This window comes from Scatophagus argus, chromosome 10 (assembly GCF_020382885.2).
Source record: "Scatophagus argus isolate fScaArg1 chromosome 10, fScaArg1.pri, whole genome shotgun sequence".
In the NCBI taxonomy this organism is placed as follows: Eukaryota; Metazoa; Chordata; class Actinopteri; family Scatophagidae; genus Scatophagus; species Scatophagus argus.
The window spans coordinates 1,926,381-1,952,695 of record NC_058502.1 but is presented as its reverse complement, the minus strand read 5'-3'; the positions used below and the strand labels follow the sequence as shown (position 1 = coordinate 1,952,695).

Here is a 26,315-nt window from a genome sequence, read left to right as displayed (position 1 = left end):
CAGCCAGAAATGGTTCTGCTGAGCTGGAGCCACACTTGAAATAGTTCATGAATTTGTCCCATTTCAGCCCCTCCAGGAATCCGCGATGTCGCAATCGCAACAATTAACCAGTCCACACGAAATATGCGCGAGCTTGCAATTTTGTCCATTCACCGCAACTTCTCCTCAAATTGGACCAACCATCAGTGCTTTCCGTGAGTTCCACCGATCATAGCAGTCCCCATGGAAACGCATCATACACACGCCATCAGATTCACTTCCTTCTTTTTGATGAGAAGATGCGGGCATGTGCGGCTCACATTTACCGTCAAAAGTTACCTCTAAAGACGTGCAAAACAATGTCCTGGTGTTCTTCATGAAATGGAGGTAAACTGTTTTACACCTCGTGCAATACTGTTTGTTTCTTGTTTTATTCTTTTTTTCTATGATCTTTTGTAATCCTGAGCCTGTTTGGCAAGGTTACTTGGAACAAAGCAGTTTTGTTCTGCCTGGAACAATTTTCCTTTGATTTTTAATTAATTATTCAGAACAAAACTGCTACTTTTTTTGCAATTTTCACTGTTTCCCACAATTCGATCGCAACAAAAGATCGCAACATGCACTGCATTTTTTTTCAAATGCTACCGCAAAATCGGGCATTTTGGGTTGCAACAATCACAGAAAAAGCCTACGGAATCCTGGAGGGACTGCCATTTGCTTCATCCTTCTAGTGGTTTGTTCACGCAGTGCAGATAGTCAGTGAGGTTACATGAATTCAGAAATGGAAGTAAAGTAGATTAGTAAATATCAGAATCTATGCAGTAATCGTCAAGAGGTCTGGATGTGCCACTTTTTAAATTTTGTCTCAGAAAGCTTTACATCGTGTACAGCGGGGAACACTCTCTGTCTCCAGGTCCTCAATTCAGATCAAACCAGCAAGAAAAATCCCTTTAATGAGCGAGTGAGGTGAGGAACCTCAGCAGGGACAGCTCATCCCCTGAGTGACACGGCTGAAGGGGCGGGGCTTGCCTTGATCACCTGACTAATACATACTGCCGCTGCTGCTGCTGTTGTTCTTGTTTGTTGTCGATGGTCACCCGTAGCAACCACCCCTCTGATCCCACTTCCTCCTCACCGCTGTTCCTTCCTGTATCCCATGATGCCTTGCAGGAGCTTAGGGAGATCCACAGCCGGCAGCAGAGACAGAAACAGAAGGAGCTGGAAGGAGACACACACACACTAACACACACACACACTCACATGCACACCCCGGTCGAGAGAAAGTCTGCCGAGCTGCAGGAGAGAAGGTGAGAATGAAAAATACTTCAGAATTGCAGAGGTCTTGAATTATACTCACACTATTACAGTAGAATGGAAAATATATTTGTTGTCATACCATTAAAAGATATACTTTATAATATAAAAGCACAACTTTCTCTGATGAACCCTCTCATATGTGTCTTGTTCGCCTCGTCCCATAGGTTGTCATCGGAGGAGGGCGGGGCCTGGAAGGATGAAGCCGGAGGCTCTGCCCCCAGAGCTTCTAGCCCCGCCTCCATGCCTGCATCCCACGCCTGGCTAAACAGAGTGGCCCAGGAAGAGGAGGGGAGGAAGAGGAGAGGGATGGAGGAGGAGCAAGATGCCCGGAAAGGAGCAGGATCGGCAGAGGAGAAGGAGGATGAGGGGAGAGCCAAGAAGGATATGCAAGAAAAACTGAACAAGCTGTTCAGCCAGCCGGCCGACCCCTGGGCTTCAGCAGGTGTGACGACAAGGGCTGCAGCTACCAGTTGTTTTTGTTGTCGATTGATCTGCCCATTGTTTTCACCATTTATTTATTATCGTTTAGTCCATGAAATCTACAAAAAATTGTTAAAAAAAAAGAAGATACAGGAGCTGACTATATGTAAATCTAGAGGCACAGGTGGAAGAAACAAGCTCTAGCACTTAGTGGTAACCTCTCAGGATCAATATGCTTTCCATGAAGATGCAAATCCAAACACTGGTTCAATGGGAAGCACATGTTGATGACCAGCAGCGGATCGCACTGATGGATTTTAGTTGGTGCTTAATAAGTAATTTTTCCCTCCTTATCTGCAGTGGAGAAGGCTCCAGGGCCCAGTCTGTTTGACCAGAAGGCATCAGGCGTTAGTGGCTTCGACCAACAGCAGCAGCAGCAGCCGGTGAAGGTGGTGTACTACAGGGCTGTATATCCGTTTGATGCTCGCAGCCATGATGAGATCAGTATCGCTCCTGGAGATGTAATCATGGTATGTGGTATACACACGAACTTAACACCTGTACACTTGAACCCCTCAGCCATACACCTTGCTGCAAACAGACAGCATGCTGAAGAATGCACACACACACACACGTCCATACATACCAGTATACATGCTGTGTGAGCAGATATTCTATCACATCTTTTATACTATGTGTTTGTTTGTATTAAAGCCTCCTGTGTGTGTGCTGTGTGCTGTGTGTGTGTGTGTGTGTGTGTGTGTGTGTGCGTGCATGCGGGTATTAACTGTCTCCTCTTTTCCTCTGCTGTGCAAACTGAAGGTGAAGGGGGAATGGGTAAGTTCTGACTCCCCCGTCCAGTGTTGTTGTGCCTCCACCAGTCACAAGCCAGCACTCATTTGAACTCCTGCTGTCATTGGTTCATTTCATGTCACCTCCACATTCATTCATTTGCCATTGGATGAATGTCTTTGGCTTCCTCAGTCTAATCGTTGTTACATGTGGTTTTACTTGGTTGTTTTTTAATGTTTAAGTGTGTAAAGTTGTGTGTTACACTTTGCAGTCTGAACAAATAAAGCCGACTTGACTCCCTCCAGCCAGAGGGTTTATCATGAGATTATTTTGTAGGAGTAGAATCATTGATTAGTGAAAAGGCCCTCATTCATTATAAAGTGGCACAACTTCCATTAACATTAACAGTTTCAAATGTCAAGTTACCAGATTTGTAAGCTGTTCGTCTCACTCAGTTATCTGCTGTTCCACTTTGAGGAATTCAGCTCTGAACAGCTGAAGCTGTTCTGTGATTTCAGTGCCCCTTTGTGTGCTTGCAAGCCTCAGCTCTATCTTAACCCCGCCCCTCTACTCTCACAGGTGGATGAATCCCAAACAGGTGAACCCGGTTGGCTGGGAGGAGAGCTCCGAGGACGTACTGGTTGGTTTCCAGCCAACTACGCTGAACGGATACCCGACAGTGAAGCTCCGATAAGCCTGCGGGCAGCCGCCTCGGCCACACCCACCTCAGCCCAGCAGCCAATAACCACACCTCCCCCGGCACCTGGACACACCTCCTCCTCCACGTCCTCCAACAACAGCAACTGGGCCGACTTCAGCACCACGTGAGTCCAGCCGCCTTTAACGTGGTCTGAACCAGACTCCATTTAGCTTCAGTGGCGCACCTGACACATTAGGAACAAAGTGTTTAAGTGAACGCAGTGGCATGTTGACAAAATAGAGCTCGTGTTTGACACGCATCCTGCAGTAGTGCGAATGAATGTCTCATCTGTGTGTGTGTGTATTTTCAGGTGGCCCTCCAACACAGCCAGTCAGTCAGACAGCGAGGGATGGGACGCATGGCCGACCTCTTCAGCCAGTCAGAATCCTTCGCTCAGCGTTCCCTCAGCACAGCTACGACAACGCTCAGCCTTCACTCCTGCTACCATGACGACGGGATCTTCTCCCTCTCCTGTGCTGGGACAGGTAAGAGCATTAAAAAACTGTCCACAATGTTTAGTTTGACATAACATTAGATGGAAAAGATCCCCAAAGTTAATCAGTTGCTGCTCTGTTTGTACATGAATTTAAATGCTTCTAATAATGGTTCTTTGTCAGGGCGAGAAGGTCGAGGGCCTTCAGGCTCAGGCCTTGTATCCCTGGAGGGCGAAGAAGGACAACCACCTCAACTTCAACAAAAATGAGGTCATTATTTGTTGTTTGCTGCATGTCTGTTTGTGTTGTAAACGTTCTCTTTTTTCTGTGTGGGCTAATTTGTTTAACTGAACAGAACTGATTGTCCTACTGTTACTGTGAATGCAGATAATAACAGTGTTGGAGCAGCAGGACATGTGGTGGTTAGGTGAACTGCAGACTGGACAGAGAGGCTGGTTCCCCAAAAGTTACGTCAAGCTCATCTCCGCCACAATGATGGCCCCGGCTTGTGCAGCAGCACGCAGCAAAAACACAAGGTAAGCTCTAGGTCAGGGGATTTCAGCTCACAGGTTATTGACAAAACTCCAAAACACAGGATCCGAACAGAGCCATAGACTCAAACCAGAGGTGACTGGACTGATTACAGTCTTTGTCAGACTCTGGATCAGCTTGAAGAGCTTCAGCTTTGTCATAAGTAGCTCAGTCAGTTGATAGTGGAGTGACAAGTCAGACGTTTGAAGTTGCATCAGGAGGCTCAGCACACACAGAACAGTAGGTGATTACATTAGTTTGTAATGGCAGCCTGTGGTCTTATTTTAAACTAAAATCTAGCTAATTTAATTAGGAAAATGCAAAAAAATCTACAATGTAAATGTTTTTTTTTCCTTCTTTGTCTCCTTTAGTGAATCTGGAGCATCAGACAGCCCACCCAATGGAAAACGTCCGTCCCCGTCCCCAACAAAACCCTCTGAGTCTGGAGAAGGTAACACGCGTAAACATGTTAATCATGATTTTCTGTGAAGGTCTGGCAGGTGTTTGTCATTGACTCCCATGCGTCTGCACAGAGTACGTGGCCATGTACACCTACGAGAGCAGTGAACAGGGCGACCTGAGTTTCCAGCAAGGAGATATCGTCATGGTTACCAGGAAAGAAGGGGATTGGTGGACAGGCATGGTCGGGGGCAAGACTGGAGTCTTCCCTTCCAATTATGTGAAACCGCGAGACTCGAGCTCAGAGGTGAGATTTTGCTGACAACAGACGAGAACGAGACGAGGACCTGAGCTGCTGTAAAACTTGTCGTTTAAACTTTGTCTCTGTTTCCAGTCTCTGGGACCAGCAGGGAAGACGGGCAGCCTGGGAAAGAAGCCAGGTGATCTTTCAGGGAATATTTCACCATTACGGCTAAGTTTTATCCCTTTTGCACATAAATTAGACATACAGTTCCAGCTGAAGTCAGTAGTTTTGTTTTTTTTTCCAGATATCAGCACTTAATATCAAAATTAAAGTCATCACAAACTGACCTGATGAAATATGAAACCTGCACCTACTACAGATCCCAGAAGCTGAACTGCTTCCTCACCACATTATCTTCTTCTCCCTGTCTGTCTGATAATCAGAGATCGCTCAGGTGATCGCCCCCTACAGTGCTACAGGTGCAGAGCAGCTGACTTTAGCTCCGGGTCAGCTCATCCTCATCAGAAAAAAGAACCCAGGGGGCTGGTGGGAGGGTGAGCTCCAGGTACACCAGCACAAACTCTTAATATACCCAGTTATTGTTTCTCAGTGGTGTGAATTTTTAACAATGGGACTACGTGTTTATTTGGATATTGGGATAGTAAACCCACCTCTGTATTGTATGTCATAGTTACTTCTGGGAATATACTGTAAATTATATGAATTATGACATGCTGTGCTCTGATTGGTTCAGGCCCGGGGTAAAAAGCGCCAGATTGGTTGGTTTCCGGCCAATTATGTGAAGCTGCTCAGTCCCAGCACCAACAAGACGACGCCCACAGAGCCCACGCCACCTAAACTGGCTCCTGTCAACACAGGTGTGTTGATAAATAAAGACACTTCCAGTGCTTGTATGTTCATGTTTCCTTTGGTGGAAAGCAGTTTTCCCTTTTTTGAGAAAGTTGTGGTCTTATTGCAAGTCCATGAATGATCTGAAATGTCTTTTGACTTTGATAAAACTTTCTGTCTCTAAAAGTGGTACAGTTGATGCGACTTGTATGAAAGTGTAAAATCGACTTGAAATTAGAGAAAAAAAATCTTAAAATGAACACAAAACAAGCTTTATAGATTTGTTGATGACTACATACTTGTGCACTACTGAATCTTGAAATCTGTGTAGATTAAGTTGTTTAAGGTTGTAGATTAATATTGACTCATGTGACCTTAAAGCTGAAAATGTTGACTTCCTGTCCATCTTGTCCGCCACGGGTCGTGAAGCCGTGTGTCAGGTGATCGGCATGTACGACTACGTGGCCCAGAACGACGACGAGCTGGCCTTCCTGAAGGGTCAGGTGATCACGGTGCTCAACAAGGACGACTGTGATTGGTGGAAAGGAGAGCTCAATGGGAGGGAGGGTCTGTTTCCCAGCAACTACGTCAAACTCACCACAGATACTGACCCGAGCACGCAGTGTGAGTACACTCTCTCTCTCTCACACACACACACACACACACACACACGGTACTAAAATTAACATCCTCTCAGTGTGGATACAAAGTGATGTGACACACAGTCACATTTCCACAATGAAACTCTCTCTCTCACTCACACACACACACACACACACACACACACACAGACACACACACACACACACACGCACATCCCAGAGCCAGGTGTGGAGATGCTGTCCCTCTCTCAGTGTTTGACCCTGGATTGGTTTGACCTTTGACCTTTACCTTGACACTCCTTTGGGCCTCTTTGATAACCTCCCAGTCATACAACACCTCTGGGTGGTGTTTGTGTGTGTTTGCACGGTGTGTGTGTGTGTGTGTGTGTCTGCACTCATTAGTGTAAAAGTGTTTCTCCTCCCCTCTTCCTGCATGTGTCCCTTCAGCATGATCCACCATAGACTTAGAGTTTCTCGAGCTGAGCAAACAGACGCTGGCGACAAACGTCGACTGAACTGCTTCATTTGGTCGCTTTGAGCTCCTGCTGAGACCAGCATAAAAATAAAAAATAAACACATTATTTGTAAGGTTGTGCTACGAGCACCTGATGAACAAGGGTGTGATGAGGGAGGCCTCAGGTCTGCAGCGACCCATTATGTAATATAACTGAAGAGTTTGTTGTGATATGTGACACTCAAACAGATGAGGAGCTGCGTTCAGACTTGGTTCCCGTGTGTCTAAATTAGATTAGCTCGTCACAGTTATATCAGTGTTTATATGTGGGCTAACAGGAAAAAAACAAATAAATCACAAATATCAGCCAACCTGTTCAAACAAAACTTAAATATTGTGTCAGCCTCAGAAGCAGTCAGCCATCGATACATTTACAGATTGTTTTAGTTGCTGTGACCAGCTCTGTCACGCTGCCTGCTGTTGTGTTGCTCGCTCTTGATCCTCCATTTCTATGTTAGATTAGACCACACCTCCACACGCTCTGTCTTGCTGCACGTTCCACCCACCTAGTACCCGATTGGTGGTTGTTGTTGTTGTTGTTGTTGTTGTTTTGTTTAGTTGTTTTTGTTGATGTTGTTGTTGTCGTCCTCTCTCTAGGATCATATCATTACCCAGAACCCCCCTCTCCTCAAAGCCCTCAAAGAGACCCACTAGGCCACTCAACCAATGGGACAGCAGCAAGAGGTCACATGACCCGGAAATGGCCGACTCTCCACCAATAGAAGCCAGAGAAAGAGAGAGACAGACAGACAGACATAAAGACAGACTGTAACGTTTAAACGCCCAGTGGTGGCGAGAACTCTGTCTATGCATGGCTCTGGCTGGACTTGGCCAAACTCTGTTTATCTAAGGCTCTGGCTCCAAACAGCACTGTTCAACAGGAGGGAGCTCATTAGTCAGGACTCCTCTCCTCTCCAGCTTTCTTCTTCTCTCCTTCTCCTCCTCTTCTTCCTGCCCCTCCACCTTTTCCTGCTTTTCTTCTCTTTCTGTTTTATCAGTCAGAAGATGTTTAGATAAGCAGTGAAGGGAGAAGAAAGGAGGAGAGGTGACAGAAGGAGAGACTGTTGAGCTCCTTCCTCCCAGATTGGACTGATGAACATGTTTTGACTGTATACACACTCACACACACTCATCTGCGCACACACACACACACACACACACACACACACACACACATTTAACAACACATCCAAACATGCAGCCCTATCCTAGCGGTGTTAAGTGGATAGTGGGTCATTTTGTGGCTTTATGGGAGATTAGGCTCAGTTGCTCAGCTCATCCTCCTCTACCATTTTTTCCTTTATTTTTTATTTTTGTTTTTATTTTGTTTAACTTGGCTCCCATTGGTTCATCCACAGCAGCTTCATTCACCTGTCAGTCAAAAGTGCTGGCTCCATCCCCTCACTAACCCCTCCCCTCCCACAGCTTCACAGAAAGACCCACTATCAGCAAGGAGGACAAGTCTCAGTGTCAGAGTCTCCTCTCCTCCTCTCTTCACCCCACCTCACCTCTTCCCTCCTCAATGCCAAAGACTCCTCCCTCAAAGAAGGAGGTGAAGTAATGGAGAGGAGAGGAAATGAGGCAGTACTGAGACGCGTCCCGCGGCAGTCGAGCGCTGAGTTTCAACCCAGGATGCAGCTCCCCTCTATGACTTTCCTGTTAGTCCGTTAGTTTCTGCTCCTGTCTTTTTCTGCTAGGGAAGGAGGCAAGGAGGCATAGAAGGGAGCGAGCAGCTGGAATGGGACTCAGCCCCGTGTAGCTCAGGGCTAAAATGGAAAGCCATGCTGTAACTGCTTAGCATACTAGCTAACCAAATGAGACGCGCAATGCATCATGGTACAGAGAGTTTGGAGTGTGGACATGACCTTAAATAGTGTGAACAGCTTACACACACACACACACACACACACACACACACACATACACACACACACACACACACACTGAGACACAGTGACAATGTTTTTATCCGTAGTAGTTTAACATTCTGAATATGTATTAACTTTAAATGGTCGGTTTTATGTTCTGTTGTTATTGTTACTTTTGTTTACATGTTTATTGTTTTGTCTGTTGCTATGATTATGAGACGCTGTCATGCTGTTCAGGGCTCAACCCGGGATGATTGACTTTGACATGACACACACGTAGACTGCTTTGGTACTGAATATGTAAGGCTGGAATGATATGTTATAGAAAACAAACTTGTTCTGGGAATCATTCCATTCAGCGTTTTGGGAGATGCACGTGTTTTCTCTGTAGCTGAGAGTGAGGTGACAAAATGAATGAAACTCCCTTGTCAGTTAAGGATGAAGCCAGAGCCAGGTGATTAGCTTAGCTTAGCTTAGCATAAAACTCCAGAGCTCAAACACCTCTAAAGCTGTGAAAACTGCAACTTGTCATTCTAAAACTTCTGTTTGTGAGCAGATCAAACAAAATGCAAACTGAGCTCCTGAGGTTTATTTTATTTTGCAGCCAGATGAGGTCTATCCCCCTGCTTCCAGCTTTTACGCTAAGCTACGCTAAGCTAAGCTAAGCTTACATGCTTCTAACTGAATATTTAGTGGACAGACAGTAAGAGTGTATTGATCTTCTCATCTCCGTTCTGGCTAGAAAGCAAATAAGAAACTTTCTCAAAATGACCAAATGTTCCTTCGAGTGGCTCAGCTGTGTTCAATTAGCATCACGCTGATCATAATGTCAAGTAACTTGCGCTTTATCTCCTTGTGTTTTAGCTTGTCGCCAGACTTAATGCACAAAAAGGCTGATTTTAAGTTGACTTTTTGAATCCCTCTGCACTGCAGTCTTCCTGCAACAAGCAGAATCATTTCACTCGTTTCCTCCGAGCGGCTCCTTCACTCGAGTCAGGTCGGGTTAAAGACATTTTAGCACAGTTTGTTTTTAGCTTGAGTCTTCACTGCGCTGTTAGGAGTCCTTAAGACGGCACACGTCGTATTTTATCACTCAGCATTACTGACTTCCCAGGTCTGTTTGAAGGACAGACAGATAAACTGACCCGTAGAGAAACAGCGTAGCCTCATGTTCAAATAATATATATACTGTATACTGTACATTTCCAGCACAGTGTCCTTGTATTTGTTCCCATAGCAACAGACTGGTATTTTAATGATTGCCATATCAGATTTGTATTGTTATTTTTTGTTTATGTTTATCCAGATGACAGTATTGTGATTTTAATGTTTACCCTCAGAAACACAAACAATGAATGAAATGATTATTGAACTACGCAACTTTTTATACAATGAGCAATAGAGTTGTTATTATCATTATTATTATTATTATTAATCTGCTTGGATCCCATTGGCTCCTCGGCGTGTCAGTATTGGGGGTCTCTGATTGGGTGATGAGTCCATCAGACCGTCGGTTGCTGGAGGCTGAGTTTTTGGGCCAGAAATATAAGCAGGTTTTTCTTTAACAGATCCTGGTTTTCAGGGTCAGGAGGGTGAGTTTGGTAACCGACGGTCGACACAGAATGAGTATTTTAGGATAGAACAAAGACCAGACCAGACCAGAGCGGTTCTCCACGCCAGCTCGGGTCGATTTCACGCTTCCTGCTAATGCATCTCTGCCTCATACCTGCGGGTGGAGGCGGCACGTTTTGTTTGTTTGTTTTTTTACCATTTTTAACACACACACACACTTTGCTCCCCTTCGCCGTGAAGCACAGCCCTGGTCTGCTCTGGTTTGTTTCAGATGAAAAGCTCTGTATGATCTGTAATCTAATGAATGATAATCATTGGTGCTTCAACATGGATATAAACAGCAACTCTGATGAGCGGACGAATGGATTAACAGCCGGGCCAAATGTAACCGGACTGCACTTGGTGTCCCTGGTGTGCGCGAATGACTGGACGAGTGACTGAGTGAAAATAAAGCATGAATGAGCAATTTTATGGACGGATGTGAGCAGTCAGATGGATACCTGAAATGAGTGAGTGAGTGAAATGTACAGAATGTTAGCATAGCATTGACAGTAAAGATGTGCTGAGGTGTTGTTGGTGGGGATTTTGATGAAGCGGTGAGTCCGACTGGTCCTGATGATTAAATGCTCTGAGACAGACTGCAGACGACTGGCCTCGTTACTCACACACACACACACACACACACACACACACGCAGCTTCCTGTTAAACTGGTCTCTGTAAAATAAAACATTGAATGGGCCTGCTGTTGCGACCGTTTTTGCTTAAATCTCCTAAAATGCGTTTATACATTTTGATTTGTGAACAGCGAGTTGTATTGCTTAAAGCTGCATTAATCGGTATGTGAACGCTTGACGTTAACAAGCTAAAGAAAGTTTCCGAGGACTAAACCAGTCGGTGAGTGTGATGTCTGCAGTCAGAGATCTTCCTCGTTTCAAAAGAACCTGCACTTCAACACCATAGATAAAATCTTCCAGTAGACATTTAGTCTCTACACTCAAACACCCGTCCAGAGCTCACTGACAGGCCCTCTGCCTGTCTGTCCATCTCAGGTATGTATTTCATTGGCAGTGTATTAATACAGGCCCATCAGGTTCTGTTTTCTGTTCCCTCTTTGTGTCAGGATGTCTGATTGACGGCCGTCTGTGTGTGTGTGTGTGTGTGTGTGTGTCCTGTTTGCATTTCAGGGTGCGCCGACCTCCACCTGCTGGACATGTTGAGTCCCATGGAGAGGAAGAGGCAGGGCTACATCCACGAGCTGATCGTCACTGAGGAGAACTACGTCAACGACCTGCAGCTCGTCACAGAGGTGAACACACACACACACACACACACACACACGTGTGCCTGCTGACGTCTTCTGCTGTACAGATGAACATTTTACCGCCACAGGAAGCTCTAAATCTCCACTGTGCCCTGAGTTAACCTGAGCAGGAAACAAGTGAATACATTGACTGTCACTAGAAGTAAACAGAGATCAGAAAACAACATATTGAATAATATAGTATAATAATAATACTGAAGTAGCAAACTGATTTGGCTGCGTTTTGAGCGAACTTTTGGTGAATGTTTAGATCTTCCACAAGCCTCTGCTGGAGTGCGAGCTGCTGACGGAGAAGGAAGTGGCCATGATCTTCGTCAACTGGAAGGAGCTCATCATGTGCAACATCAAGCTGCTCAAGTAAGGAGAAATGCACCAGTATTACACACCACACACACACACACCACACACACACACAGCTGGCGGTAGATTGTTTCCCAGTTACAGGAAACTGACTGAAAGACTCCTGTGAACCTGTTGTTCACACGTGTGGAAGCTTTTTCTCCAAAGTGTCTGCGTCATAAGCATTAAGCACAAAGTTAACTGCACATCCTGCAGAGGTGGAAGAAGTACTCGCATGTAAAAGCAGCGACACCGCAGTGTATAAGTACTCTGTTAAAAGTAGAAATCCTGCACTCAGAAGACGCCTCATCATGCTGACGGCCACATTTCAGAGCAACACGTTTCACTGATGTTGCAGCAGGTGAAGGTGAGCTGTCAAATAAATCTACTGGAGAGCAATACTGTCTTCCAAAATGATGAAAGTATTAAGTTGCATGAAATGGAAATACTCGAGTACAAGTCAAGTGCAAGTACTTCATATCTTCACTTGAGTACAGTTTTTTGCCAGTCCCAGTACAGCGTTTTTACCTGTAACGTGCAGCAGACCGAACTTCTCATCACGCCCCTTCGTCCTCCGCAGGGCTCTGAGAGTCAGGAAGAAGATGTCAGGTGATCGCATGCCGGTGAAGATGATTGGTGACATCCTGACCAACCAGCTGCCTCACATGCAGCCGTACATCAGGTTCAGTCTGTCGTCTCTCGATCCTCCGCGTTCAGTCGATCGGGATGTCGGTTGATTTCTAACTGCTGTCTGATTCTGTGTTCAGATTCTGTTCGTGTCAGCTGAACGGAGCCACGCTGATTCAGCAGAAAACTGACGACAACCCAGAGATCAAAGACTTCCTGAAGGTACGTGTCTCTCACACACACACACACACACACACACACTTAATGTAACCTTGCAGCATTTTACCCTGTGATGGTGGTTGGCTGCAGTACTGACTAAAAACTCAAAGTACATGTTTAATATATTTCTGATGTTTGTTCAGGTGTTCTTTTTTCTGATCGGTTTTGTTTTTAATTTGTTGTTTGATGCTATAAAAAAAAGATGAGAAATCATGAGTGACAGATGACAGCCGGGCGGGAACCCGATACCACGTCCAGTATTTTGCAAATGTTGTTTTAATCTGCAGTAGATTTTGTAAAATTTACGGTGAAAAGTGTGATTGAATGTTTTTCCTGCTGCTGCTGTCTCTGTCTGTCAGAGGTTAGCCATGGATCCCAGGTGTAAGGGGATGCCTCTGTCCAGCTTCCTGCTCAAACCCATGCAGAGGGTCACACGCTACCCGCTCATCATCAAGAATGTACGTGCGACGCACCGACGCGTCCCGCTCGCCGCCAAACTTTAAATCACCGACGCGGTCTGGATTCCCTCCCTCTCATTTTCATTTCTCTGTCTGTCCGCTGCAGATCTTAGAAAACACTCCAGAGTCGCATCCAGACCACAGCCACCTGAAAGCTGCCCTGGAGAAAGCAGAGGAGTTGTGCTCGCAGGTGAGCATTTCCCACCACACAACTCCCGCCTTCTCTGTTCCCCTGCTGTTCGCTGGTATTTAGGAAACTCTGCAGCACCATTAAGACTGCGCTGTAAGCTTGTAGGCTCTTGGTGGGATAAGATAAAGAGAGAGACACTGACACTGTGCAGGAGGTCGGTCAGTGAAGGGCACTTGGGACGGCGTGCTTACAAAGCTTTACTACACAAAGATTTGCACTCCTGTTCTACAGTGTTCAACAACTTCTCACTCCTTCATCTTGTAATGTGGTTAAACTGTTATATAATATACTTACTGCCTTACTTGCCGTTAAGCATATATATATAAGCATATTTGTACAAACTCTTGTTTGCTTTGCTTGCTCTGAGTCGTGTGTGTGTGTGTGTGTTGTTAGGTGAATGAGGGCGTCAGGGAGAAGGAGAACTCTGATCGTCTGGAGTGGATTCAGGCTCATGTGCAGTGTGAAGGCCTGTCTGAGGTGACTGCAGCACACACACACACACACACACACACACACACAGGACACACACACACACACACACAGGACACACACACAGGACACACAGTCCTTGTGTTTCTGGTTGTCCGTTCAGTCTGCAGTCTGAAGAGGAGAACAGCAGTTTGGTGCTGTGATTTCATCTGACAAACTTCAGTCTGATCAAACACAAAGAATCCAAATAATCAGCAGAGTCTCATGAAATTCATTTTTACAGGATGTTCTGAGCGAGGCTGCGTCCTCTAATACGTCACCTTCACTCCCAGTTTATACAACAACAGCAACAAAAGTAACAATTAAACAATTCAATTATGAGCCGTTTAAAGGCGTAACCAGTAATTTGTGAACAGAAAAGAATAATCAGTGGTTTCCTCTCCGCCCTTCAGCAACTGGTGTTTAACTCCGTCACCAACTGCCTGGGTCCCAGGAAGTTCCTCCACAGCGGGAAGTTGTTCAAAGCCAAGAGCAGCAAGGAGCTCTACGGCTTCCTGTTCAACGACTTCCTGCTGCTGACGCAGGTGTGTAATGTTCCCGCGTCCCTCCGGCGTCCCTCTGGCGTCCCTCTGGCGTCCCTCTGGCGTCCCTCTGACGTCCCTCTGGCATCCCTCCGGCTGTCTCAGTGACCAACCTCGTATTTCCTGTTTCTGAATCTTCCTTTCTGTCCCCCTCACAGGTGACCAAGCCTCTGGGCTCGTCGGGCTCAGACAAAGTCTTCTCCTCGAAAACACACCTGCAGTACCGCATGTACAAGACGGTAAGACGCCACACAAGCAGGGTCGTCCACAGCTGCTGCACTTCTGTCCAGTTAAGGAACATGACAGACGGGAGATGCTGCATTTCAGTGATAAAAAACTGCACAATATGTTCATCCACTCTGTTTTACTACATTTTACTACACTTTTTTCTCTCACTGCCTCACCTGAAACAGGATGTTTTTAAAATCCACGTGAAAATCTTAAAGGTTTGGCTCTAAAATTGAAAATAAAATTATTGGTCAGACTTTAGTTATCGGCTTTGAAATTTTCTATGTCGAAAATGAAAACCTGGAAACCTGCAGAACCAACAGGCCGACAGTAACTGGTAATAACTGGGCTCTCTTGTCTCTTTCAGCCAATCTTCCTAAATGAAGTGTTAGTGAAGCTGCCCACAGACCCGTCAGGAGATGAACCTCTGTTCCACATCTCGCACATAGACAGAGTTTACACACTCAGAGCTGAGAGCATCAACGAGAGGTAACACGCACACACCTGAGCCAGGTCGCACCTGAGCCACGTCACACCTGAGCCACGTCACACCTGAGCCAGGTCGCACCTGAGCCACATCACACCTGAGCCACATCACACCTGAGCCACATTACACCTGAGCCATGTCACACCTGAGCCACATCACACCTGAGCCACATCACACCTGAGCCAGGTCGCACCTGAGCCACATTACACCTGAGCCACATCACACCTGAGCCAGGTCGCACCTGAGCCACATTACACCTGAGCCACATCACACCTGAGCCAGGTCGCACCTGAGCCACATTACACCTGAGCCAGGTCGCACCTGAGCCACATTACACCTGAGCCACATTACACCTGAGCCACATTACACCTGAGCCATGTCACACCTGAGCCACATCACACCTGAGCCACATCACACCTGAGCCACATCACACCTGAGCCAGGTCGCACCTGAGCCACATTACACCTGAGCCAGGTCGCACCTGAGCCACATTACACCTGAGCCACATTACACCTGAGCCATGTCACACCTGAGCCACATCACACCTGAGCCACATCACACCTGAGCCACATCACACCTGAGCCAGGTCGCACCTGAGCCACATTACACCTGAGCCAGGTCGCACCTGAGCCACATTACACCTGAGCCACATTACACCTGAGCCACATTACACCTGAGCCACATTACACCTGAGCCACGTCACAGCTGAGCCACGTCACACCTGAGCCACATTACACCTGAGCCACATTACACCTGAGCCACATTACACCTGAGTCAGGTCGCACCTGAGCCACGTCACACCTGAGCCACATCCTTCAGTCTCAGTCTCTCGTCTCTGTGGAGGGACTCAAACGTCCACAGTTACTCTAAGAAGCATGTGTGTTTCCTTGTCCGTGTGCTTCTGCAGGACGGCGTGGGTTCAGAAAATCAAGGCAGCTTCAGAGCTCTTCATTGAGACGGAGAAGAAGAAGAGAGAGAAGGCGTATCTGGGTATCCCTCGTCCTCCTTCCTTTTTTTTTTTCTTTTAACCCGATACAAGCCAAACTGATTGTCCAACCTTTGTGGTCCTCGGTAACCAAGACGAATGTCTCTGTGTCTCAGTGCGTTCTCAGAGGGCCACAGGTATCGGCAGACTGATGGTCAACATCGTGGAGGGAATTGAGCTCAAACCCTGTCGCTCCCATGGTACGAACACACTCCTCTTTACTGAAACTGAAAAAGACACTCGTGTGCGGTCTCTGTTCTTTACCAAAAAATAAACTTAGAGCTAAAATGGTACTCAGGGTGTGTCTGTATTTCCAGGTAAAAGTAACCCATACTGTGAGGTAACCATGGGTTCACAGTGCCATATCACAAAAACATTACAGGTATGACCGTGGTTGCTGCCACATTTCTGTTTGTTTTGGATTTTTTAATACATTATTGATTTGCAAGGGTTCAGTGTTGTTTGCTGTTTTGCCACCTTTATTACGTTGACATTTTGTTTTTGAGAGCTTTAAATGACTTCAGTACGTGTATCACTTCATTTATTTCGGTGCCTCTCTCTTCCTGTTCTCGCTGTGCAGGACACGTTGAATCCGAAGTGGAACTCAAATTGTCAGTTTTTTATCAAGGACCTGGAACAGGACGTTCTCTGTGTCACTGTGTTTGAACGAGACCAGTTCTCACCTGACGGTCAGTGATGATCAAACCTTTTCTTTCAGATCACCTGTTCTCCAGGTAAATGGCTTTATCCTCCCTTTTCTTCACACACTCTCTCTCATCACACACACTTTGCCTCCCCCCCTCCAGACTTTCTGGGCAGGACGGAGATCCGGTTGGCGGAAATAAAGAAGGACCAGGGCTCTAAAGGACCAATCACGAAGCGCTTGCTGCTCCACGAGGTTCCCACGGGAGAGATTGTCGTCAGGCTGGACCTCCAGCTGTTTGAAGAACCGTAAGACCCAGACAGGAGACTGGTCTGGATTGGACCATAAGAGATATGATTTGGACCCGACATCAGGGCTGAAGACTTGGCTGGTCTGGATTCTCTCAGTTGGTTCTGGTTCAGTTTCTTCTTGTTTATATTGAAGGAGGGCGGAGCACGTCCAGCCGAGGGAAGAAAGTAGCTTACAAAATCTGCTTGTCAAGAGAAGAAAACACTGAATATTTAGATAATTAGGAGTAGAAAACACCACCCAGGGCCCCTGGTGGTCCCCAAAAGCCCCAGATTCACTGTGTGTCAGTTGCTTTAAGCAGTCTGACTAATTTACAGCACTATTATACAGTATACACCAGGTTCTGTGTTGTCACATTATTTAATGTATTAATATTATTAACACATTAAACAAACGTTTAGAGTAGTAATACAGTATTAGAGTATTAATACATTATGTGCCAGTCAGTCACACAGCAGGGGGCGGTGTGATGAGTTGTTCCAAACATGTCAGCACAAAGCATTACTATTACTATTATTACTCAGCTTCAGACGAGTTTAAAAGATCTGCTGAACTCCTCAGTCTCTTCCAGGTCAAAAAAGCCTTTTTAAAGACTCCTTTCAACAAGCTGTTCCTATAGCTAACAGGTTCGCTGGCTCAGCATGAGGGATGATGTACTACCAACTGTTTCTGTTCCAGGCCAGTCCAGTCTGCTCCTGTCCTCCTTCAGTCAGGTCCAGTTTGGTATTCAGTCCAGTCTGGTTGAGCCCAGTCCTCCTGGAGATCATCTGGGTCTTTACTGTTTTTCCTCTATCTCTGCTTCATCTGACAGACAGACAATCCCAGCCCTCCTTCTTAGTCCCAACAAATCCAAACCCCTGTGTGTGTGTGTGTGTGTGTGTGTGTGTGTGTGTGTGTGTGTGCGTGCGATCGAGACAGAATGAATGAATGGCTGTATGAGTGTCAAGGTGGACAGGCTAATTAAAGGTACGGTTCGGTGTACATTTCCTTCTGTTTTTTTACGTCAGGTCTTACAGCTCTTGAGGCTTTCGGTGTTGGGGTACTGCATATGAAGGGGTCCTGCCATTTTGAATTTATGCTCTGTTTCGACCTGCACTGAACACTTGCCATGTTTTCTCAGAAAGTGCTAAATATGTACAGGTTTAATGAGAAATGCTAACGATGCTAATAAGCTGAAAATGTAGAAAGATTTTACTCCAATATATGACAAGTGTCCAGTGTAAATAAATTACAGACAAGCCAAGAGGTCCCTTTTACACGTGTCAGTTATAATAATACTGATATTAATATGGCTGAAACATGGTGTGAGGTGTGACAGATAATTTAAATTGAGGTACTATGAAGAAGAATGTCTTAATTTTTTTTTTTTAATGTCAGTTTATGTCACACATCTAACCTCTGTTGGTAATGTTGCTGCTGTGTGGAGCTGTTAACAGTGGCCAACACTGTGCAGGGGAGGAAAACCCTCAAACTATCAGGGGGCCCCAGGGCTGGAGAGGGGCCCCTCGAACATGCTAAAGGCATGTATTTTATAGCAAACAGCCTTTTACATAATTTCCACGCTCTAACCTTGACTAAGCTCGGTGTAGACATACTTTAGATTTACTGTGCATCAGCACTCCCAGCACTTTCAAAACACACACTGTTGCTGATTTTAGCGCAGGGCAGGACACGACTCGGCACAGTGGACATTCAAAGTAGGGAACTAGAGAAAACAAACATTTAAAGTATATGACTGGTATTATGCTTTACTTTTTGATGATCAATGAATCCCATGAAAGGCCAAAAGCGATGACGTGTTGGTCCGTCTCTCAATAAGCTCCAACTTCTCTGCGTGACACTGAGCCCATTGGTTCCTACTGTCTGCAAAGATGCCTCACAAAATGCCACATGGTTTCACTACTTTGTACTTAAGTACCAGTTAAGTACCATTAAAGTCTCTTCATCTTCTACGGTACAGAGGAATAAGATGCGCCGGGCTTTAAGTGCACAGAAACTACTATCAAAAGGATCTTTTTGTGGGATTGATTGCCAAGAAGAAAATATCAAGTATTGTCAGTCCTATCCTTTTAAAGCTAGTTTTTGCTTCAGTACATAAAACTTCAGATGGACATCACAGTTGTCATATTGTCTAGCATGTTTGAGAACTGATCAGCTGTAATGACTTAAAGTTAGCAAGGAAACCGGCTAGCTTATTAGCTGTAGCCTGCTATAGGCTGTGGCAAGTTACTATAGGTCCAGATATTTCAGTTTAAATATGTAAGCTAATTCCCCCTTCAGTTTTTGAGGTCCTGTAGTTTCTTATTTGTTTATAAAGGGGACTGTTCAAAAAATAAATGTTTGTGTAGCTTTCATAGCTGCCGCGTTCTTCTGGTGCCTTCACATGGGATCGTGTTAGCCTGTTCATGAGAAGGTGCCAAATGATAGCTGGCTTGTTTTCAGTTTGTTGTCACCGTTTTAATTTTGAAGCATATCATTTACTCGATTTCCTCACACTCAGGAAATGTGAACGCAGCATCAATCTTCTTTCCCAACGTGAGTATTCAAAATGGCCGCTGCGTTAGCCAATTGGATGGATAACGTTGTCCGTTTGTTTGCTCAGCAAAGCTGTAGATATGTTAGTTAGCTAAAATCTGGTTAGTCATTTTCATTGAAAGCCACGGTTACTGAATTGCCACTGAGACAACCAATAGTTACCTTAGTGACCAGCCACTGTCCAATCAGGTGTGAACGAGACTCAGCCAACCGCAGCAGCTTGACTGGAGGAAGGTGTGAGCCAGCGTTAGTGTTTGAAGCTGAGAGGGATGATGATGCTAATGATAATGAATGATGATGAATTTGTCTCCCCAGGTCCCACCTCCTCCTCCCTCTCCACACTGTACTGAAACTAACCTAATCCAGTTTGAACCCGTGCTTACTGTCCACCTTCCAGGTTATGTATAATACTGCTGTTATCTGAGAGTTAATATATGAGCGCCATGGGGGCGACAGAGACAGCCTGCTGTTAATTATCACTGTAGAAGACGATGTACGTTGTTGTCTTTCAATGTTCAGAATAAACTTCAGTTGGACCAAGACTGCAGCCGTCTGTGTTGTTGGTTTATTTGGCAAATGGTTTAGTTTGAGCCGTACTCAGACCTATACATGTCACATCAGTGGATGGGTCCCCTAAAAACGATTGAAGAGGAAACAAAATAATGTTTTTTGTTTGTTTTGGTTTTGTCTGAATTTTCTCTCGTTTTTTGGGTGGAAATCCTGCACACTTGAACATTTTCAGACTTCTTGAATTACACAAATTGAGAAGGAAAAATCGCTTAAATATCTCTGATCAAGTCTTATGAAATGTCCTCAAGCTGAAAAGGTCAGGGACCCCTGGTTCATATGAACAAGCATTCATTCATTCTAATGCTTTTTATTGTTTTGCTTGGCAAATATACAGTGATTGAATTATATTCAAACAAAATAAAAACCTAACAAAAATATACTGAGTTTGGAGAGGAAACAAGTCCAGTCAAATCTCTTTTTAAACTTTTTTTCCTATTTATTACCTCTTACTAAATAATTAAAAAAAAAAATCTCAATATCCAAAAAATTCTGCATAAAACAGAAACAACAAAAGCCATTTTCAGCGTGTTCTGGGGGACTCTGAGTAAGGTGTAACTGTAACAACATCATTGTTTAAAAATGTTTTTCCTTCCGTCTTATTCTCTGCGTTACAGACAAATCTGACTGAAGCACGCATGACTGAACAGGAGACCGACGGAGGTTGCATGGAGCTTCAGCAGCTTGTGTCAGGACTGCTGACTGACACATGCTCACTGCAGTGTGTTTGGGCCCAGACTCTCCAACCCCTTCAGTTCAGTCTGGAAACGATGCCGACAGGATCACACTGGGATCTGAGTTGTGAATGTTGCTCGATGTCTGTGTCGGGCTGGCACATGCAGCGAAAGGGGGCGTTGTCTCTTAATTGGAAAGAGCAAGTCAAAGAAGACACATTTAGCCACGAACACACACCGGAACTGAGTCAAGTAAATTCAAAGCTAAACTTGTGTAGCTTGTAGAAATCCGATTGAGTAGAATTTGAAAAGTATTTAATTTTACACGGCTTAATCATCACATGGGGTTGTTGTTTGTTTCTTTGAACTCAAGTCGCCACTAACTAAAATTCAAGAGCCAGTACATTTTCAAATGACCGGTCGTGGTTTTATTTTGATGTTCCTAACCGGAAACCCGTTCTTCTTCTTCTGTTGGTCTTGACAAGCTGCTTTAGCTTAGAGTTTTATGTAACTATAGCGCTATAAAAATAAACACTGAAACGGACCAGTTTTAATGAACCAAAACGTGTCAGCTAGCCAACAAACATTCGTTTAGAGGTTTAATCGGTTTACGTCGACACAGGAAGATTATTGCTATTCTCGCTGCGTTTAGATTATTTATCTTAAGTAGTGAATTACGATTTGTTTAGCATTGTAAGCATGTTTGATCACCTGGTAAATGATTCGACGGCGTCCAAAGCGATAATAAACGGAGGAACACCGCCATGAAGGAGGAGGGAGAGCTTCGGGACATTTAGCTCTTCCCCTGAGCGAGCTGACATTCCTGCTGAAGCCAAACTTTATTTCTGACAGATTCCTGTTTATTGACACCATCATGGCTGCTGCTTTGTTCAGAGGACGATTATGTTTAAGAGTAAGTAAATGTTTTCCTATCTGTGGTAAACAGCAGGACTTTACTTTGAGTCCATGTATTCTACTAAAGTACATTTACTCTATTACTGGTTACTGAAATACAAGTTTTGAGGTATTTTGTATATACTGGAGTAGTTCAGTTTTTTGTCTCTTTGCACTAAACTTCATTTCAGATGGAAATATTGTTCTTTTTCCTGTTCAGTTACTCTTTACTGATTCAGATTATTAAAGCATATAGTGTCTTAAATTGCTGAAAATATAACAGTAAGTTTGCCATCTGGTACCAGCATTGCCTTCTTCATCCCATAGCCTGCCTCTGTGTGTGTGTGTGTGTGTGTGTGTGTGTGTGTCCAGTGTATTCACAGTGAGTTGTGCCGAGTGGTTTGGAGACCACAGGCGGCTCAGTTCAGCTCCAAACCTTCAGACAGAAAACAACCTCGCCGAACACACATCAGTAAGATGAACACACGTCTGTCAGCTTGTCCGTCAGGTTTCTACTTGCAGTCGCCAGTCATTACTGTATGCAGCTCGTGTGTCATTCCTTTAAGAGTAAAAGTGATAACCAGGGGTGAGGAAAGACATGCACTGACGTAAGGTTGAGACTTTACAAGTTCTTCCTTAACAAACAGAATCAGTGCTACTAAGAGTGGGCAGTAAGGATAACATCCTCTATGGCAACAAGCACCATGTAGTTTTATTACACTATCATGTATATCATGTTTCAAGAATTTCCCTCCAGGGATTAATAAAGGAATTCTGATTCTGATATATATTTCATATCATGAAATACAGATAAAAGGGATGAATGAAAATTAAATATCAGAAAATCTGTGAAAATTTGATACATTTTCAGTGTTGTCGTAATGCTGTATTGGACTTTTCTTTACAGAAGGACAGACCTGTGAGAACAGTCATTTGTTTCTCAGCCTGTTTTCCTGTACTGACAGAGAAAGCCAAGCCTCAGCCAGCGGTGGATATTGCGACACTCCTGGAGCATCTCTTCTCCCAGCGCAGGCCGGGCACAGCGCCCCCTCCTGGCAAAGGTCAGCACCCCGTTTCAACCTCTACACACAGGTTTCCAGATGTTTTTTCCTCTCTCCACACAACAGGTGGCAGTAGTTTACAGAAAGAGCTGTTTTTTTGTTTGTTTGTTTGTTTTACAGCACATTTCTTTCCAGTCTAGAAATCTACATTAAGAGGATATAATTCTGGGGATTTGAAAGCCACATTTAACAGCCTCCTTTCATCATAGCACATTCACTTGTACTTTTCCATATGTGTCAGTATGGACTGCATTAGAGGAATCATGTAGAAGACAAGGTTATGCACATTTAATGATATGGACAGTAACATATGGGAGAGCATATGCAGTTGTAAATGTGGATTTGAGAACATCCTCTGCATTGCCTGAAGGGCAGCTGAGTTAACACACTATTACTTAAATCTCTCAAATTCTGACTTGTTCTGCTTGTTCCTTCCACCCCTCATTGACCTTTAAATCTTTTATTCTCTTCATCTCCTCACCCTTTCTCCTATAGTTCGACCTACCAAAGTTTCTTCCGTGTCTACCAAGCCTCCCACCACCTCCTCAGTGGGGGTCCCCACCTCAAATGTTCCTCCTTTGTTAAAGACAGAACCAGCTGCTTCTAATCTTAAACAAGTGCATAGTGTTCACAAGAAAAAAACACCTACTTTTAACACCAATATAGAAACTGCCACAGAACCAGTGGAACTCAAAACTGCCTCAGTGCTGCCCTTATCAGAGAAGAACATAGAGACCTCATCTTTTTCAGCTGCCTCAGCAGCAGAGCCCTTAATAGAAACTACAACAGAATCACCAGTAGAGCCTAGTCTGTTCCCTGTGGAAGCACTAAAAGCTAGTGCTGCTGTTGCTGAAGGTCCAGCAGGTCCAGTTTGTCAGGAGGCGGCAAGAGCAAACACTTTGGAAGGTAAGTTTGACTCCTGTGGTGAAGAGACATGAGGAGAAGCAGAGGCAAAGAGGAGGTGGCAGTAGATGCAGCTCATTAAGCTAGAGAAATCATATCCGATGTAAATAGTTGTCTGTTGATTGGGCTTTGACAGTATTGTTTTCGTGTGTTCTTCAGATTTAGATCCAGTGCAAAGACTCTTCCTGGAGAAGATCAGAGAATACAACAACCTTCGCAGGTACAGAGACCAAAGAGGTTTTATTCAGCAGGAAAACCGAACGACACCTGGTTCTATCTGCATGGCTTGTTAGAGGAATGGTTTTGGGACTGAAATGCAGCTAATTTCCCAAAATGTCCCACAGATACAGTTCATGTCACACGTCATATTTTATGGTGCTAAACGTGAATGGAAAAATTTGACTTGTGTGATTTTGGGTTTTACGTCGAAATTTCAGCCAGGTCTGTCTTGAATTAAGTGTTTAAAGTGTTTCCAACCCCCTTGGTTGCCGTAAGGTTAAATAAATAGTTTTATCACACAATCTTTGTTTAAATAAAAACAGAATGACAACACAGCAGACTGTTAAGATGGGATACGAGTGAGATGTAATGTCGAGGAGACACTGACTGGGTGACAAGCATTTCTGGTCTGATTTTCCCCCATCTCTGGTCCTTTCTTTCTTCTCTGAGGTTGAATCAAGGACTGATGGAGGCGGAGCCAGATTATGTCAAAACCATGTCAGAGGAGACCACTAAGCTCCAGAGATTGTATGGAGGAGGAGACCTGAGCAGCTTCCCTGAGTTCACCTTCACTGGTGAGGGAGAGACGGAGAGACTTCCTATGATCTGACACACAACGCTGCATACAGAGCCGGCTCTGGAAGTTCTGTAGCTTCAAATACATTATTAATAATATCAGTCAAGCCGCTAGTATTGAACTTCTTATCAGGCATCATCAATAAGTCATCAAGTCGTGTCTGAGGGATCACAAGATGTCTCACTGGAAAGTCCTGTGAAGTGTGTGTGTGTGTGTGTGTGTGTGTGTACCGGAGGCTTCAAGTCTCAAACGTCACACTTGTGTATGTTGAATACGGGACCTGGATTGGCTTCCAACCTGTTTGTGATGTCACAGTTCATGCTAGCAGGCTCCGCCTATTGAAATCTGATTTCCACTGAGTGCAAAGCAAATTTAGACTGTCAGCAGTGCAGTAAAAATCAGCCTCACAGAGTCAGCATGCGAGTCGTGTAGTTCAAACACTCAGCTGCCGGAACAAGAAGGAAAACAGATTTCTAACTGGAGGAGGCTGTTCTGTGTGAAGGCTTTGTGAAGAAGAGAAACATGTTTGAAGACATCACAGTGACATGTTGCTTCATCCACCTCGTTTGGTTTATACGTTATGGTTGATAATCCAATTCCTTATGGAGATTAGGAATCGTATTTTTACCTCTGGAACATGATGTTTCAGCTTTATACCACTCCAGCTCATGAATGGCCACTTTTCACTGCACAGACACATTAAACTGTGTGGAAAAGACAAAACCAGACTAAATATTTTTATGAATATACAATAAATTACTTGTGCTGTTTTCTCTTCAGAGCCTGAAATGGACCAGGACTCCTAATGATCCGTGACGCCTACCTCCCACTCTCCATGTCCTTCCTTAACCTCCTCGGACCGGTCCTCTTTCACGTCCTTCTCCCGCTCAGAGAGGAAGCAGCATAGACAGTTTGGAAGTTTGTCTGGGTGATCTGCCATAGAAATAAGAGAAAATGTCTTCCTGGCTGTTTGTACTATGCAATAATGATAGGAACAAATTTATTTATTAAAGCAGCACTTTCAAGTCTTGTGTTTGATGTTCAGGATGTGTGTGTTTGGGTGACACGCAGTGCAATTAAAGTGTCCCATAGAGCAGGTCTGAATGAACAGCAGGTTTGGCTGCATCAGTCTGTGGCTGCCTCTCTGTTTCCACGCCTCTCTCTCTCTCTCATTTCTTTGTCGTGCTTGCATTTGCATGCTGTGTTTGTCTGTACATGCGGTTAAAGGGAGTCAGAGGCAGTCTGTGCCAAGTCAGATCCCCCCCTCAGTCACGACTCTGTGATAGAGATGCTGTGAGTCACAACCATGGACGCACATTTTCACGCGGAATGACACACAAAAAGCGCAGTACCAAACTAAACCCGTTTTTCCATTTGTCTTTTATTCTGGCGAGTTAAACCCGCATATGAGTAATCAATGAAGGTAAAATATTGTCTAAAGTGATTCGGCTGCCTCAGGTGGACTGATAACTGAAAGAGAGTCGTCATTCCCATCCAGGTCCAGCTGTGCCGATCAGGATGAGCTGGGGGCGGGGGGCAGTGGCGTCATCAGGTTTAGGAGGTCTCTCCGATTGCCTGAGCAGAATATCGGCGCGTGTGTGTGTGTGTGTGTGTGTGTTGTCCTGTAGTGTAGCTGCGTATCGGCGTGTGTGTGTGTGTTGTCCTGTAGTGTAGCTGCGTATCGGCGTGTGTGTGTGTGTTGTCCTGTAGTGTAGCTGCGTATCGGCGTGTGTGTGTGTGTTGTCCTGTAGTGTAGCTGCACGCGACCCCTCGGTTGTCTTGTGAGCTCGCGGCACTTTTTTTAAATTCTCAGTTAAGCTAAACACCAACAACACACAGAAGGCTC

General features: G+C 44.9%; 2 protein-coding genes across 5 annotated transcripts in view; both read left to right on the top strand.

Annotated features, from left to right (window-relative positions):
• itsn1 (intersectin 1 (SH3 domain protein)) overlaps positions 1 to 20,131 on the top strand; it is a 37,070-nt gene extending 16,939 nt beyond the window's left edge. For 2 of the 3 annotated variants that reach the window (XM_046401238.1, XM_046401237.1), the window contains 28 exons: positions 1,150 to 1,286; positions 1,461 to 1,738; positions 2,077 to 2,246; positions 3,088 to 3,332; positions 3,519 to 3,693; positions 3,826 to 3,912; positions 4,030 to 4,178; positions 4,545 to 4,624; positions 4,707 to 4,879; positions 4,967 to 5,012; positions 5,260 to 5,381; positions 5,571 to 5,694; positions 6,095 to 6,289; positions 11,408 to 11,529; positions 11,795 to 11,901; positions 12,464 to 12,565; positions 12,651 to 12,732; positions 13,089 to 13,187; positions 13,294 to 13,377; positions 13,771 to 13,854; positions 14,259 to 14,390; positions 14,546 to 14,626; positions 14,983 to 15,104; positions 16,010 to 16,092; positions 16,204 to 16,287; positions 16,405 to 16,469; positions 16,668 to 16,776; positions 16,894 to 20,130. In XM_046401238.1, the coding sequence (XP_046257194.1) occupies positions 1,150 to 1,286; positions 1,461 to 1,738; positions 2,077 to 2,246; positions 3,088 to 3,332; positions 3,519 to 3,693; positions 3,826 to 3,912; positions 4,030 to 4,178; positions 4,545 to 4,624; positions 4,707 to 4,879; positions 4,967 to 5,012; positions 5,260 to 5,381; positions 5,571 to 5,694; positions 6,095 to 6,289; positions 11,408 to 11,529; positions 11,795 to 11,901; positions 12,464 to 12,565; positions 12,651 to 12,732; positions 13,089 to 13,187; positions 13,294 to 13,377; positions 13,771 to 13,854; positions 14,259 to 14,390; positions 14,546 to 14,626; positions 14,983 to 15,104; positions 16,010 to 16,092; positions 16,204 to 16,287; positions 16,405 to 16,469; positions 16,668 to 16,776; positions 16,894 to 17,042 (3,486 nt within the window). In that variant the 3' untranslated portion in view covers positions 17,043 to 20,130. Of the gene's footprint in view, positions 1 to 1,149; positions 1,287 to 1,460; positions 1,739 to 2,076; positions 2,247 to 3,087; positions 3,333 to 3,518; positions 3,694 to 3,825; positions 3,913 to 4,029; positions 4,179 to 4,544; positions 4,625 to 4,706; positions 4,880 to 4,966; positions 5,013 to 5,259; positions 5,382 to 5,570; positions 5,695 to 6,094; positions 6,290 to 11,407; positions 11,530 to 11,794; positions 11,902 to 12,463; positions 12,566 to 12,650; positions 12,733 to 13,088; positions 13,188 to 13,293; positions 13,378 to 13,770; positions 13,855 to 14,258; positions 14,391 to 14,545; positions 14,627 to 14,982; positions 15,105 to 16,009; positions 16,093 to 16,203; positions 16,288 to 16,404; positions 16,470 to 16,667; positions 16,777 to 16,893 lie in introns of all 3 variants that reach the window. The other variant, XM_046401239.1, reaches the window with a different exon arrangement.
• Positions 20,132 to 21,596: 1,465 nt separating this feature from the next.
• Positions 21,597 to 25,510, top strand: LOC124065971 (ATP synthase-coupling factor 6, mitochondrial-like). 2 transcript variants are annotated; one of them, XM_046401979.1, is made up of 7 exons: positions 21,597 to 21,728; positions 22,082 to 22,181; positions 22,675 to 22,770; positions 23,266 to 23,676; positions 23,833 to 23,893; positions 24,343 to 24,467; positions 25,250 to 25,510. In XM_046401979.1, the coding sequence occupies exons 1-7, from the start codon at positions 21,690 to 21,692 to the stop codon at positions 25,273 to 25,275; spliced, it is 858 nt and encodes a 285-aa protein (XP_046257935.1). In that variant the 5' UTR covers positions 21,597 to 21,689; the 3' UTR covers positions 25,276 to 25,510. The 2 variants fall into 2 exon arrangements, with proteins under 2 accessions (XP_046257935.1, XP_046257936.1); XM_046401980.1 differs by lacking the exon at positions 23,266 to 23,676.
• Positions 25,511 to 26,315: the final 805 nt, after the last annotated feature.